This window comes from Silurus meridionalis, chromosome 4, assembly GCF_014805685.1.
Source record: "Silurus meridionalis isolate SWU-2019-XX chromosome 4, ASM1480568v1, whole genome shotgun sequence".
Classification (NCBI taxonomy): domain Eukaryota; kingdom Metazoa; phylum Chordata; class Actinopteri; order Siluriformes; family Siluridae; genus Silurus; species Silurus meridionalis.
The window spans coordinates 41,288,009-41,301,477 of record NC_060887.1 but is presented as its reverse complement, the minus strand read 5'-3'; the positions used below and the strand labels follow the sequence as shown (position 1 = coordinate 41,301,477).

Sequence of the window (13,469 nt, the reverse complement as noted above, 5' to 3'; positions counted from 1 at the left end):
GGTGAAGACGCCTGGCAGCGTCTGTACCATCTGAGACGCTTAAGGGACTTTAAACTACCCTCTTAGGTGCTGAAGACTTTTTACACTTGTACCATTGAGAGCGTTCCGACAGGTAGCATCACTTCCTGGTTCGGGAACAGCACCATGGAGGACAGGTGAGGCCTCCAGAAGGTGGTGCGTTCAGCTAAACGTACCATCCACACCGAGCTTCCTAACCTGCAGGACATCTACAGGACCAGAGCCAGGAAGATTGTGAAGGACCTCAGCCATCCTAACAATGGACTCTTTTCTTTGTTGCGTTCAGGGAAACGCTTCCGCTCCCTGAAAGCGAACACAGAGAGAATGAGGAGGAGCTTCTTCTGACAGGGTATTTGGAGTTTAAACCAGGAAACACCCAGGATCTAAAAACTGTCCCAATCTCTCCATCATCACACTTTTTCTCTGCACATATTTTTCTTTTCGCACTACAACACTTTAAACTCCGGACTCTGGACAGCACAGTGCACTTTATACCACACCGCTCACGGTTACTTTATACCATACCACACCGCACACGGTCACTTTATACCACACCACACCGCACACGGTCACTTTAAGGACAATCACATAAACCACCTTAAATTGTTTACTGATTTACTGTTTTCTGCCACAAGCATATTTTGTATATACACCTTTTTTTCTCATATATATTTTTATATATTCTTATATTCTATATAGTTTAATACTTTATTTATCTGCCTTTTTTTCCCCTTGTTTTCTTTTTCTCCCTATCCTATTCCCTCATGCCGGACCGTCGTAAAAAGCATTTCACTGCATGTCGTACTCTGTATGTATGTGTATGTGACAAATAAAATCTGATTTGATTTGATTTGACTGTATACATAAAATAGTATTTTTGAGCTGTTTATCGCGGTTTTTCGTTTATCGCAGGCTGTTTTAGAACGTAACCAACGGGGGATTACTGTAATTGTAAAGTATGACGATAGCGTGTGCTGTGCACTCGGGGGTGACTGGAACTGTATAATTGATTTTATTTTTGACAGAAATGGGGAAGAACCTCACAATCAGTCAAATGCCTTGTTAGGGAAAATTACAGAGAATTACAGATGATGGACATTTGAAAAACAAAGACATGAGAGAGTGCAGCAATACACATGGATGAAAATGAAACAGAACAGAATCAGTGGAATGAGATTAGATTTAAAAAAGTCATGGAACAACAAGGTGATCTTCACCTTTAGAAGTAAACACAAAGAGGACTGAAACCAATCTGGATTTTTTATGCAAAATTACTACAAGATGCTTGTTTTATTGAAAATTGTAAATCTTTTTGGAACAACTGGAAACTGAAAAAGACACTTTTTGAGAACCTGAGTCAATGGCAGGAGGTGGGGAAAGTCAATATCACAATTCTCTGGCAGGACTATACATCACACTCATCAGCCATGATCAAGAAAACAGACTTTACAAAAGGACATCAAACTTTTAGAAAATAAAATGCTGAACAGTAATGGAGCTGTAAAAGCAGATGGACTGAGGAAAAAAAGACAAGAACTTCGCTCTCTGCTGGAGGAACAAGCAAAAGAAACACTGATAAGAGCAAGGTACTGTGCCACCTTCTTCAACCTACAAAGCAAAATTGTGCAACAGATGACATTGTATCATCTTATTCGTCCTTACGTTTCTCTTACATCAGATCCCAGTGAAATGAGAAACTTATTAAGTGAATTTCTAAACAACTACACAGTGCCGAAAGTGTTCACTGGGATACTGAATCCATGGAAGATCTGCTCAAGGAACTGCCACAGCCCCTGCAGATGCAAAAAGAGGACTTGGACAGCGAGATCACTTTTAAAGAACTCACAGAGGCAATGAGGCAGTTATCGACTAGACGATCTCCTGGAAAAGACGGACAAATCGCAGAGTTCTACCAACACTTCTACGACCCTGGTGGGTCCCATCAGCAAGAACTATGAGTCAGCATACAGAGAGGAGGTGCAACGGTTAACAGCCTGGTGTGGTGCCAATAACCTTTTTCTGAACATTGACTAAATGAAAGAGATGGTTGTTGACTGCAGGAGAACACAGAGCGACCAATCTCCACTAATCGTTGATGGATCCTCAGTGGAGATCGTCAAGAGCACCAAATTCCTTGGTGTTCAACTGGCGGAGGGATCCAGCTCCATCACCAAAAAAGCCCAGCAGCGTCTCTACTTCCTGAGAAGGCTGAGGAAAACTCATCTCCCTCCCCCCATCCTGACGATGTTCTACAGAGGGACCATTGAGAGCATCTTGAGCATCTGCATCACTGCCTGGTTTGGGAACTGCACTGTCTCGGATCGTAAGACCCTACAGAGGATAGTGAGGACTGTGTGACTGATCTGTACAACCCGGACACAAACACACACTGGTATTCATTTCTCATACCCATGTCTTCAGCACCACTCACATTACATCACCTCATTACCATAAACTGTTTACATGCCGTTTTTCTTTGATCTTTTTTTTTTTTTTTAGATTTATTGCTGTTGCTCTTTTGCACAACATTTTGTTTAAATTTTTTGTTACTTACAATGTTCACTTTACGTATTTTACACACCGCAGTGTGTAATATACAGCAGGTTTACTGGTGTTTTTATTTTGTGTTTTGTGTGTTTGTCCTAAACTGTCTTGTGTTGTCTTTACACTGTTTGCACCAGGTTGCACACGATGCACTTTATGTGGCGAGGACATGCACTAGTCGTAAACTCTGTGTTTTCTGTGATTCTTGTTGTATGTTGCACCAGGGTTCAGGAGAACGTTGTTTCATTTCACTGTGTACTGCGTCACATGAAAATAAAAGCTTCTTGACTTGATCTGATATCAAATACCTATTTGACGTTGTAACAGAATGTATAGAAAATAAAAGACATCCTGTAAGCTGTAGGCGAGCCGTCATGTCACTTCTCCAAAAAAAAGGAGACTTGGGACTTTTATAGAACTGGAGACCTGTATCTTTGCTGTGTGTGGATTATAAAATCTTCTCCAAGTGTCTTGCTAACAGACTTAAACACGTTTTAAACCATCTACTCAGAAGTGACCAAACCTACTGTGTCCCTCAGAGGTCCATAATAGACAACCTCTTTCTATTAAGAGACATGGTTGATTTGAATCAGGCAAACAACAGTAACCTGGGAGTCCTGTCTTTAGACCAGGAGAAAGCATTCGATCATGTAGACCATGGATATCACTTTAACGTCCTGAAACACTTTGGCTTTGGAGAGGGTTTTATCTCCTACATACAGCTGCTGAGCTCCAATGTGTATGTGATGGTGAAGGCGGGAGAAGGCTTAAGCGCCCCAACACCTGTGACAAGAGGCATACGGCAAGGCTGCCCACTTTCTGGACAACTGCATAAGGGCATTTTAAAGTGATGCTATCTGTGTACGCAGAAGATGTCACAGTTTTTATCACAGAAAAAGATGATGTCATGCTTTTAACTAAAACCATCAGACTATATGAAAAGGCTTCTTCTGCCAAAGTCAACTGGCAAAACATGAACAATGGAGAAAAGATGGACTAAAGATTTAGAAAGTGTTTTAAGGGAGTTAACACATTTGTCTTACAGAGGAAGTTTTCTGGTAGTAAACAATCTGGCTGCCTCAACATTGTGGCATAAGACCACTGTGATGGAACCACCAGAAGAACTGATCAAGAACATACAAAGGACATCTGTAAACTTCTTTTGGAGTGGACAACACTGGACACAAGCAGCAGCCTGTATACCTACCATTACAGGAAGGTGGGCAGGGACTGGTGGACGTGAGGAGCAGAATCAGTGCGTTCAGAATTCAAGTTGCACAGAGGCTTCTATACAGCAAAGATGTGGTGCGGGAAAAGACTGCAAATGCTATTCTGAGGCGAGAAGGTAACCTCAACCTTCACAAACATGTTTCTAATGGAACTCATGGAGATGATTCTCTCTGAACTTACCCCGTTTTACAATTCCATGCTACACACCTGGAAAAAGGTGGTAAGAGTTAAGACAGATGGAGACACACCAGAACGATGGGCACCCGAAGAACCTCTATTCTTCACCCCGATGACACTGATTTCCCAGGACTGAAAATCTTCCCAGCCATACGTGAGGGGGAGAAACGGAAGCCTCAGACTTCATCCTGTCCTTTAAAACACCACAGACACGTCTCTTCAAGGACATGACAAAGAAAGCTATGTACCACCTCACAGTAAAGGTCCTGCACAAGACTCTTTAAAAAGACAAAAAGCCTCAGGGTGGACAGAGATGTTAAACCCAGACTTTGTGGTTTGGGACAGGTGGAGGACCCTGTATAACCCGCCTGTAGAGAAGCGTACTGCAGACCTGCAGTGGAGGATCATTCACGGGGCAATAGCTACAGACGGACATGTGGCCCACCTTAATGAAATACAAATTTGAGGAAAGAAGACGCTTAAACGCTTAAATGAATTGCTAAACTAATTAATAGGAACAGTTACACGTGCAGTGTGGATAACACGCAAGAACAAACACTTGCGGATATCAACTCTAGATCCTGAAACAATGCGCAAAAGACTCGTAGCAAAGAGACTGAAAATTTCAACTGCTTTTTACGAGTTATATGTCTATTATATGACTATAATTTCCTTAGTTTCAATCATATTTTTTGTGTAAATGAGACTCTGTGTAAAGTTCATTATAACCAACTCCTTTTTAACTTCTAGAGCAGCTCCAAATATAAAGCTTTCATTTATGACCCCTAACTTATTTTAATAGGTGAAAGCTACATGTATCTTTCTGTTTTTCCGTTTATACACATATATTTATGTTTATTTATTTATTGACCTCCCTTTTACTAAAATATATTAACATGGATAAAAAAAATGCAAAATAGAAAAATGTTTCTGTTAAACCTCAACCTCTATCCATCTCTCTCTCTCTCTCTCTCTCTCTCTCTCTCTCTCTCGCTCTCTCTCTCTCCTCTCCCTCCCTCCCTCTCTTTCTGTGTAGGAACCTGGCCCGGCCAAGGTCACAGTAACGAGCAGTAGTGTCCTGTGTGCCAGTAACAGTGTGGTTCAGTCTGATGGAGCTGAGCCTGTGAGAGGTATACATACACACACACACACACACACACACACACACACACACACACACACACACAGGAGAAACGTTGTTTCATTTCACTGTATACTGCATCAGCTATATATGGTTGAAATGACAATAAAAGCTTCTTGACTTGACTTGACACACACACTTACACACACTTTTTTAAATAGATAATTGTTCAAATAATGTATTGTTATAATTGTGTGCATGTGTGTGCTACCATCTGTATGCATTATCAGAATCGGAGCGTGTGATTGGAGGACGTAAGCCAAGGGTGGAGAGCGGCTACTTTTCATTGGAAAAACCCAAACCTGAGCAGCCCTTGCAGGAAGCGCTATCTTCCCTATCCTCATCCTCCTCTTCCTCTCGTCTGAGGTACAGCACCTCGGAACCTGCGCTCTTCCTCTCCTTGTCCTCACACAACACACACCACACTTCACTTGACACACACACTACACACTCAGACTTTACAGACACACCCACTGTTTCACAATCTGTCGATGCTCCACACACATCGCCAACAGCACACACACTGCAATCTCCTTCCTCATGCACCTCCACCAACACACACACTCTAGCATCACCGCTCTCGTCCTCTCAGAGCTCTCTCGACTCTGAGTCGAGCTCTGAGAGGCGAAGTCGTGACAAAAGAGTGGGTGGAGCTAACCAATCAGAGGCTGGAGGAATGAACGTTAAGCCTGGGCTAGGTGGGCGGAGCTACGCAGCACTGGCAGATGTCCCCCGTGCCAGAAGGCTGAGCCATCGCGAGGCGTTTCGTTCTGAGCGCAAGCGGCAAGAACTGAGAGCGAGAACCCGAAGCCCGGGCAGAGAGGAGGTGGAGAGACTGTTCGGCCATCAGAGGAAGTGAGAACATACACACCAGTAGAAACACACACGCACAAACATACACTGGTTTTCACACTCCAGACACATTACCTTTAGGGATTTGCTGGTTCTTCAGGTGTTCCTTGGCTTGACCATAACTTGGTCATAGAGTCTGCGCTTTCAATTCAGAATGAACTTACTGGAGTCTTCTCAGCAGCAAATCAGGGTGCTGATGTCATCCAGTGAACCTGATGCAGAACAGCAGACTCTTTAATCAGATCCGGGAGAGGTGCTAAAGAGTTTTCAGCTTTACTCGTCTACTATAATGGTCTATGTTATTTAATCAGGGTGAAGGTCAAAGGTCCTCCTCGGCCATGTTGATGTCTAGAGCATCTGCTTGACTCTGCAGGATGCAGTTTATGAACCTTTCCTAAAGGTTCTGTTTCTCAAAATTCATGGTATATGCTTGTGGCCCCTTGTGCCATAATACCATAAGGACTATTTTGGTATACTTAAGAGGGAGCACAAACATGTAGAGGGAAACACACTGCAGTGAGCAGGAACTTCTGAAGCTAAATGGGTAGGATGTCAAACTGCACCTGCACTTCCCAGAGATTTTTCATGCCATAAAACTCAAGTGATCTGTATCTGTACAGCAGCTTGAAGACTACCTGGGGATTCAAGTTGTAAGATGTTTTAGTGAAAACACATCCACACTTTCCACCCAAAGAAACATACATGGCAGTGCTTGGTTGGAAATGTTGAGGCCATGATTTTGAAGAAGGAAGGAAGGGAGAGGTTTGTGTGATCAGGGCAGCATGCAGCAATTCGCAGACTAAAATATCAGGGACATGGGGAAGTTGGTTGTGGATGGTACCATGGCTGCAGGGTCATTGTAATATACTTTATATTTTTCTTGTGCTTATGTCTTGTGTAGTCCCAGAACTAATTCCCATGTGTATACCCCTGCTAAATACCTCCTTTACCAAATCCCATGTGTATAACCCCCTGCTGTATACCCCGTTTTAATTCCCATGAGTATATCACGGCTGTATACACCCTGAACCACATCCCATTAGTATATCCCTGCTGTATACACGCTGAACCAAATCCCATGTGTATACCCTTTGCTGGATACCCCCTGTACCAAATCCCATGTGTATACCCCCTGCTGTATATCCCTGAATCAAATCTCATGAGTATATCACCTGCTGCTTACACCCTGAATCACATCCTATTAGTATATCCGTGCTGTATACACCTTGAACCAAATCCCATGTGTATACCACCTGCTGTTTACACCCTGAATCAAATCCCATGTGTATATCCCCTGCTGTATACACCCTGAACCACATCCCATTAGTATACCCACTGCTGTACACCTTGAACCAAATCCCATGTGTATACCCTTTGCTGGATACCCCCTGTACCAAATCCCATGTGTATACCCCTGCTGTATATCCCTGAATCAAATCTCATGAGTATATCACCTGCTGTTTATACCCTGAACCACATCCCATTAGTATACCCCCTGCTGTATACACCCTGAACCAAATCCCATGTGTATACCCTTTGCTGGATACCCCCTGTACCAAATCCCATGTGTATACCCCTGCTGTATATCCCTGAATCAAATCCCATGTGTATACCCCCTGCTGTATACACCTTGAACCAAATCCCATGTGTATACCCCTGCTGTATACACCTGAACCAAATCCCATGTGTATACCCTTTGCTGGATACCCCCTGTACCAAATCCCATGTGTATACCCTTTGCTGTATACCCCCTGTACCAAATCTCATATGTATACCCCCTGCTTTATACCCTTTGTACCAAACCCCATGTGTATACCCCAGTGTCTACTCCCAGTACTATAGCTCATATATACCTCCTGGGCTTCACCCCCGGTAATATAGCTAATGTGTATACCCCCCCCTGTGCATTGCCCTCTGTAAATCTTTGCACACTATTTTGGGGTATGACTCTGAGGGGATAGTGATTATTCATTCACAAGAGCTTTAGTGAGATCAGACACCGATGAGGAGGTCTGGAGTAAATTCAGTATTCTAGTTAATCTCCAGGTGTTTCATGGGGTTGAGGAAGTCATGGCTCAGTTCTGAGGGAAATTGTAACATGGAGACTTTTGATACAACTGTGTGGTTTTAACTTTGTGGATACAGATGAGGAAGAATCATAACAGGTTGTGATGGTCAGGGGTACTTACAGGTGTGTGTATACTAAACATGTAAATACTGCTTTATAAAGTGTTGGTGTGTGTGTGTGTGTGTGTGTGTGTGTGTGTGTGTGTGTGTGTGTGTGTGTGTGTGTGTTTTCCTGGTGTCAGTAACTATGTGCATTATGGGTATTGTAGTTCTCTTGTGTCAGACCAAGTCAACATGGCACTCGTCTGTGTGTTATTCTGGCCTGTAATGGGTGGAGTTTGCTGCCATCTAGTGCCGTTACTGTACTATTACATCTACATAACATTGTACAACATTCTAAACACACACATACACACAGACTTGATAGACAATTATGTGTTATTTTGCCATTATTACATATCTTTTATAATACAATCACATGATAGTCATTTTACATCAAGTAGAGATCAACGCTTTCATTTCATTGTCTGTCTATCTTACCCTCTGTCTGTCTGTCTGTCTGTCTGTCTGTCTGTCTGTCTGTCTTTCTATCTGTCTTACAATCTGTTTCTCTCTGTCTCACAGTCTGTCTCTCTGTCTGTCTTACAGTCTGCCGCTCTGCCGCTCTCTCTCTGGCTGTCTGTCTGTTTTACAGTGTTTCTGTCTGTCTGTCTCACAGTCTCTGTCTGTCTCACCGTCTGTTTCTCTGTCTGTCTGTCTTATCTTCTGTCTCTGTCTATGTTCATCTCACACTTTGTTTCTCTATCTCTCTCTCTCTCTCTCTCTGTTTATCATGCTCTATATTAGTCTTTATTTTATCTTCTTCTTCTTTCTCCTTTCAGGCGCTCATCAGAACATCAGTCTCCTCCTGCCTTCTGCCACGCCCACTGATTCCTCTGCTTTTTCTCATCATTTACACACACACACACACACACACACACACACACACACACACACACACACACTGCTGCTCATTGCCGCTGTTCCTGGATTCCTGAGTGCTTTCCACCATGCTTTCATCTGCTCCCTCTCCAACACACACACACACACACACACACACACACACACACACACACACACACACATTTTAGTTTCTTTATGATATTTGTAATACTTAATAAAACACAATTGCTGATCCATTGAAATTAATTCAGTGTATTTCAACTGTTATTGTGTGTGTGTGGGTGGTGTGTGTGTGTGTGTGTGTGTGGGTGTGTGTAATAGGCGTGCTCAAGTGATTGAAAGATTTGAGATGCAACAGTCAACAGATGCATTGGAGCACATGGACACAACAGAAAACTCCTCCTCCTCCAGTCAATCCACCAATCAGAGGACAGGACGCAGTGAGAGGCGTCTCCCTGCTCAGAAACAGGTACGCTTCTGACATCACCACACACACACACACACACACACACACACACACACACACACACACACATCTGCTCGGAAACAGGTACACTTCTGACATCTTTATCATCATCACTCTGTGTTTCAGGATCTCTCATTAGATGCTGGAACTGGAAGCGTAACGGATTTTTCCGGAAGAATGGCCGTGTACAGGAGAGCGAAGAGTCTGGACCGCCGAGTTACAGAGTCGTCCATGACGGTGAGAAACACAACATCCAATGATTTATTACTCTAATGCTCCTTTAGCGTGATTACTGTACAAGTGTATTGAGTGTGTGTGTGTGTGTGCTTAGTTTGTACTAAATATAAATGGTTTTACACTTTTGACTGGGTAGTCTAAGTATTTTTTGAGTGGTTTTGTGTGTGTGTGTGTGTGTGTGTGTGTGTGTGTGTGTGTGTGTGTGTATATCAGGTTTAGCTGCCTGTGTAAGCCTCATACTCAGCCCCACACCTCACACACCCCTGATATAAATAGCTGTTAGCAGCGTCAAATCTTCTAAACGCTGAAACACACACGCAGTTCATAAGCGGTAGTACGGAGGGAAACAGTGTGTATGAACACAGATGTGTGTGAAGACGAGTACGCAGATGAAGCTCAATAAGAATAAGGTACTAACATGTACACTGCATGTGTAGGTGTGTGTGTGTGTGTGTGTGTGTGTGTGTGTGTGTGTGTGTGTGTGTGTGCACTGAATTTTTATTGTTTTCTCTTCCAGCCTGATCTACTGAACTTTAAGAAAGGATGGATGACAAAACTGTATGAGGATGGCCTGGTGAGTGTGTGTGTGTGTGTGTGTGTAGAACCTTAAAAACATGAGCATGTGTACACTTAAATAGACGGATGTAATAATCATAATAATATTTATTCAGGCAAAGAAAAATCTCTCATCTTATATTATGAACTTTACTAACAAGATTTTCTTAAATTGTACTATTTAAATAATAATATGTAAATATTTCAAAACAGTGGTTACAGGATCATGTTTCCCTCTGTGTAGCTCCACGTCTCCTGTCTGTATACGTCTGGGATCTGAGGAGAGCAGTTGCTGAAGTTTTGGGAGTTATGTTGTTATGTTCTCCCATATGTGTCTGTTACAGGTTTCTAGCTGCTCAACAGTTCTGGGTTTCCTTTGTTGTGTTTTTCATTTCATGATGCACCAAATGTTCTTATTTAGTGAGACGTCTAGACTGCAGACAGACCAGTTCACCACCCAGACTCTGGAACGCAGGAGCTCATGCTGTAGTAATAGATGCAGTTAGCATTGTCCTGCTCAAATATCCAAGACCTTCCCTAAAAGACGTTTCCTGGATGGAAGCATTTGTTGCTCTAAAACCGTCTACAGCGTTCAGCATTGATGGATCCTTTATAAATGTCCACGCTGATGCACTTCATACCATCAGAGATGCAGCTTTCTGAACTGAGGGCTAATATCAAGCCAGATGGTCCCTCTTCTCTTTAGTCCAGAGGACATGGTTTCCAAAAAGAAAGTCAAATTTTGATTCATCTGACCACAGAAGAGTTCTCCACTTTACCTCAGTACATTTTAAATGAGCTTTGGCCCACAGAGGATGGTGGTGTTTCTGGATCATGTTCACGCATATCTTCCTTTTTGCATGATAGAGATTTAACTCTAAAAAGTTCTCTAAAAGTGCTCCAAAGAAGAAGAACTGGTTCCCCAGTGACAGGGTCATGGACTCTCAAGAATCATTTATGTGTGTGAGGAGAGAAGGTGAGTCTGTCAGGTCTAGTCCCACAGAAGATCTCTTATAGCACTGACTGTTGAAGAAGTTGATGCTGGATCTGATTGAAAGACGTCAGAACACTCAAAGCATTACTGTTTGCTGCGTATGAAGCTGTGTAGCTGCAGAGCGCGTTTAGAAAACCCATGCTGAACCTCTACCCCACCCAAAGCTCCTACGTGAAAGCTGGACAATGGAGCGATGGAGAAGGAGGTGTGGTCTAATGAATCAGTGTTATGTTCTGGATGATGTTCTGCTGGGAAACATCTGGTCTTGGTATTCATGTGGATGTTCCTTTGATGATATCTAATGTGTGTGTGTGTGTGTGTGTTTTAGTGGAAGAAGCACTGGTTTGTTCTTACTGATCAAAGTCTGAGATATTACAGAGACTCCATCGCTGAAGAGGTTAGTCTCAGTGTTTGGTGCATATATTCTGTATAAGAGTGTGTGCGAGTGTGCGTGTGCACAAGTGTGTGTGTGTTTGTGTGTATGTGTGTGTACGCGTGTGCGTTTGTGTGTGTGTTTGAAAGCTTACCTGAGTGTGTATTCTATCAGGCGGTGGATCTGGATGGAGAGATTGATTTGTCCACATGTTTTGACACCTCCACACTTCCAACACTGTACATCTCCACACCTCCACACACCTCCACACCTTTACACCTCCACATCTCTACACCTCCACACTTCCAACACTGTACATCTCCACATCTCCACCTTTACACCTCCACACCTTTACACCTCCACACTTCCAACACTGTACATCTCCACATCCCCACACCTCCCCACACCTCCACATCTCCACACCTTTACACCTCCACACTTCCAACACTGTACATCTCCACATCCCCACACCTCCCCACACCTCCACATCTCCACCTTTACACCTCCACACTTCCAACACTGTACATCTCCACATCCCCACACCTCCCCACACCTCCACATCTCCACACCTTTACACCTCCACACTTCCAACACTGTACATCTCCACATCCCCACACCTCCATACCTTTCCATCTCCACATCCCCACACCTCCACACTTCTACACCTCCACATCTCCACACCTTTACACCTCCACACTTCCAACACTGTACATCTCCACATCCCCACACCTCCACACCTCCACATCTCCACATCCCCACCTCCCCACACCTCCACATCTCCACACCTTTACACCTCCACACTTCCAACACTGTACATCTCCACCTCCACATCCCCACCTCCCCACACCTCCACATCTCCACACCTTTACACCTCCACACTTCCAACACTGTACATCTCCACATCCCCACACCTCACACCTCCACATCTCCACACCTTTACCTCCACACTTCCACACTGTACATCTCCACATCCCCACACCTCCCCACCTCCACATCTCCACACCTTTACACCTCCACACCTCCAACACTGTACATCTCCACATCTCCACACCTCCACATACACCTCCACATCTCCACATCTTTACACCTCCACACTTCCACACTGTACACCTCCACATCCCCACACCTCACACCTCCACACACCTCCACACCTCCACACTCTACACCTCCACACTTCCACACTGTACATCTCACATCCCCACACCTCCACATCTCTACATCTCCACACCTTTACACCTCCACACTTCCAACACTGTACATCTCCACATCCCCACACCTCCACACTCCACATCTCCACACCTCTACACCTCCACACTTCCAACACTGTACATCTCCACATCCCCACCTCCCCACACCTCCACATCTCCACACCTCCACACCTCCACACCTCCAACACTGTACATCTCCACATCCCCACACCTCCCACACCTCCACATCTCCACACCTCTACACCTCCACACTTCTACACCTCCACATCTCCACATCTCCACACCTCCACACCTCCCACACCTCCACATCTCTACACCTCCACACCTCCACATCTCTACACCTCCACACTCCACATCTCTACATCTCCACACCTCCCCACCTCCACATCTCCACACCTCCACATCTCCACACCTACACCTCCACATCTCTACATCTCCACACCTCCACACCTCCACATCTCCACACCTCCACATCTCCACACCTACACCTCCACACTCCAACACTGTACATCTCCACATCCCCACACCTCCACCTCCACATCTCACACCTCCACATCTCTACATCTCCACATCCCCACACCTCCACATCTCACACCTCCACACCTCCACACCTCCACACTTCCACACTGTACATCTCCACATCCCCACCTCCACACCTCCACATC

General features: G+C 44.3%; 1 protein-coding gene across 8 annotated transcripts in view; it reads left to right on the top strand.

The window, feature by feature from the left end:
- Positions 1-13,469, top strand: part of si:ch73-103b11.2 (trichohyalin) — an 81,458-nt gene that overhangs the window by 46,355 nt on the left and 21,634 nt on the right. For 7 of the 8 annotated variants that reach the window (XM_046846966.1, XM_046846965.1, XM_046846967.1 and 4 more), the window contains exons 7-12: positions 5,006-5,099; positions 5,341-5,965; positions 9,293-9,440; positions 9,564-9,674; positions 10,192-10,248; positions 11,552-11,620. In XM_046846966.1, coding sequence (XP_046702922.1) covers positions 5,006-5,099; positions 5,341-5,965; positions 9,293-9,440; positions 9,564-9,674; positions 10,192-10,248; positions 11,552-11,620 — 1,104 coding nt within the window. The remainder of the gene's footprint in view (positions 1-5,005; positions 5,100-5,340; positions 5,966-9,292; positions 9,441-9,563; positions 9,675-10,191; positions 10,249-11,551; positions 11,621-13,469) is intronic. The other variant, XM_046846972.1, reaches the window with a different exon arrangement.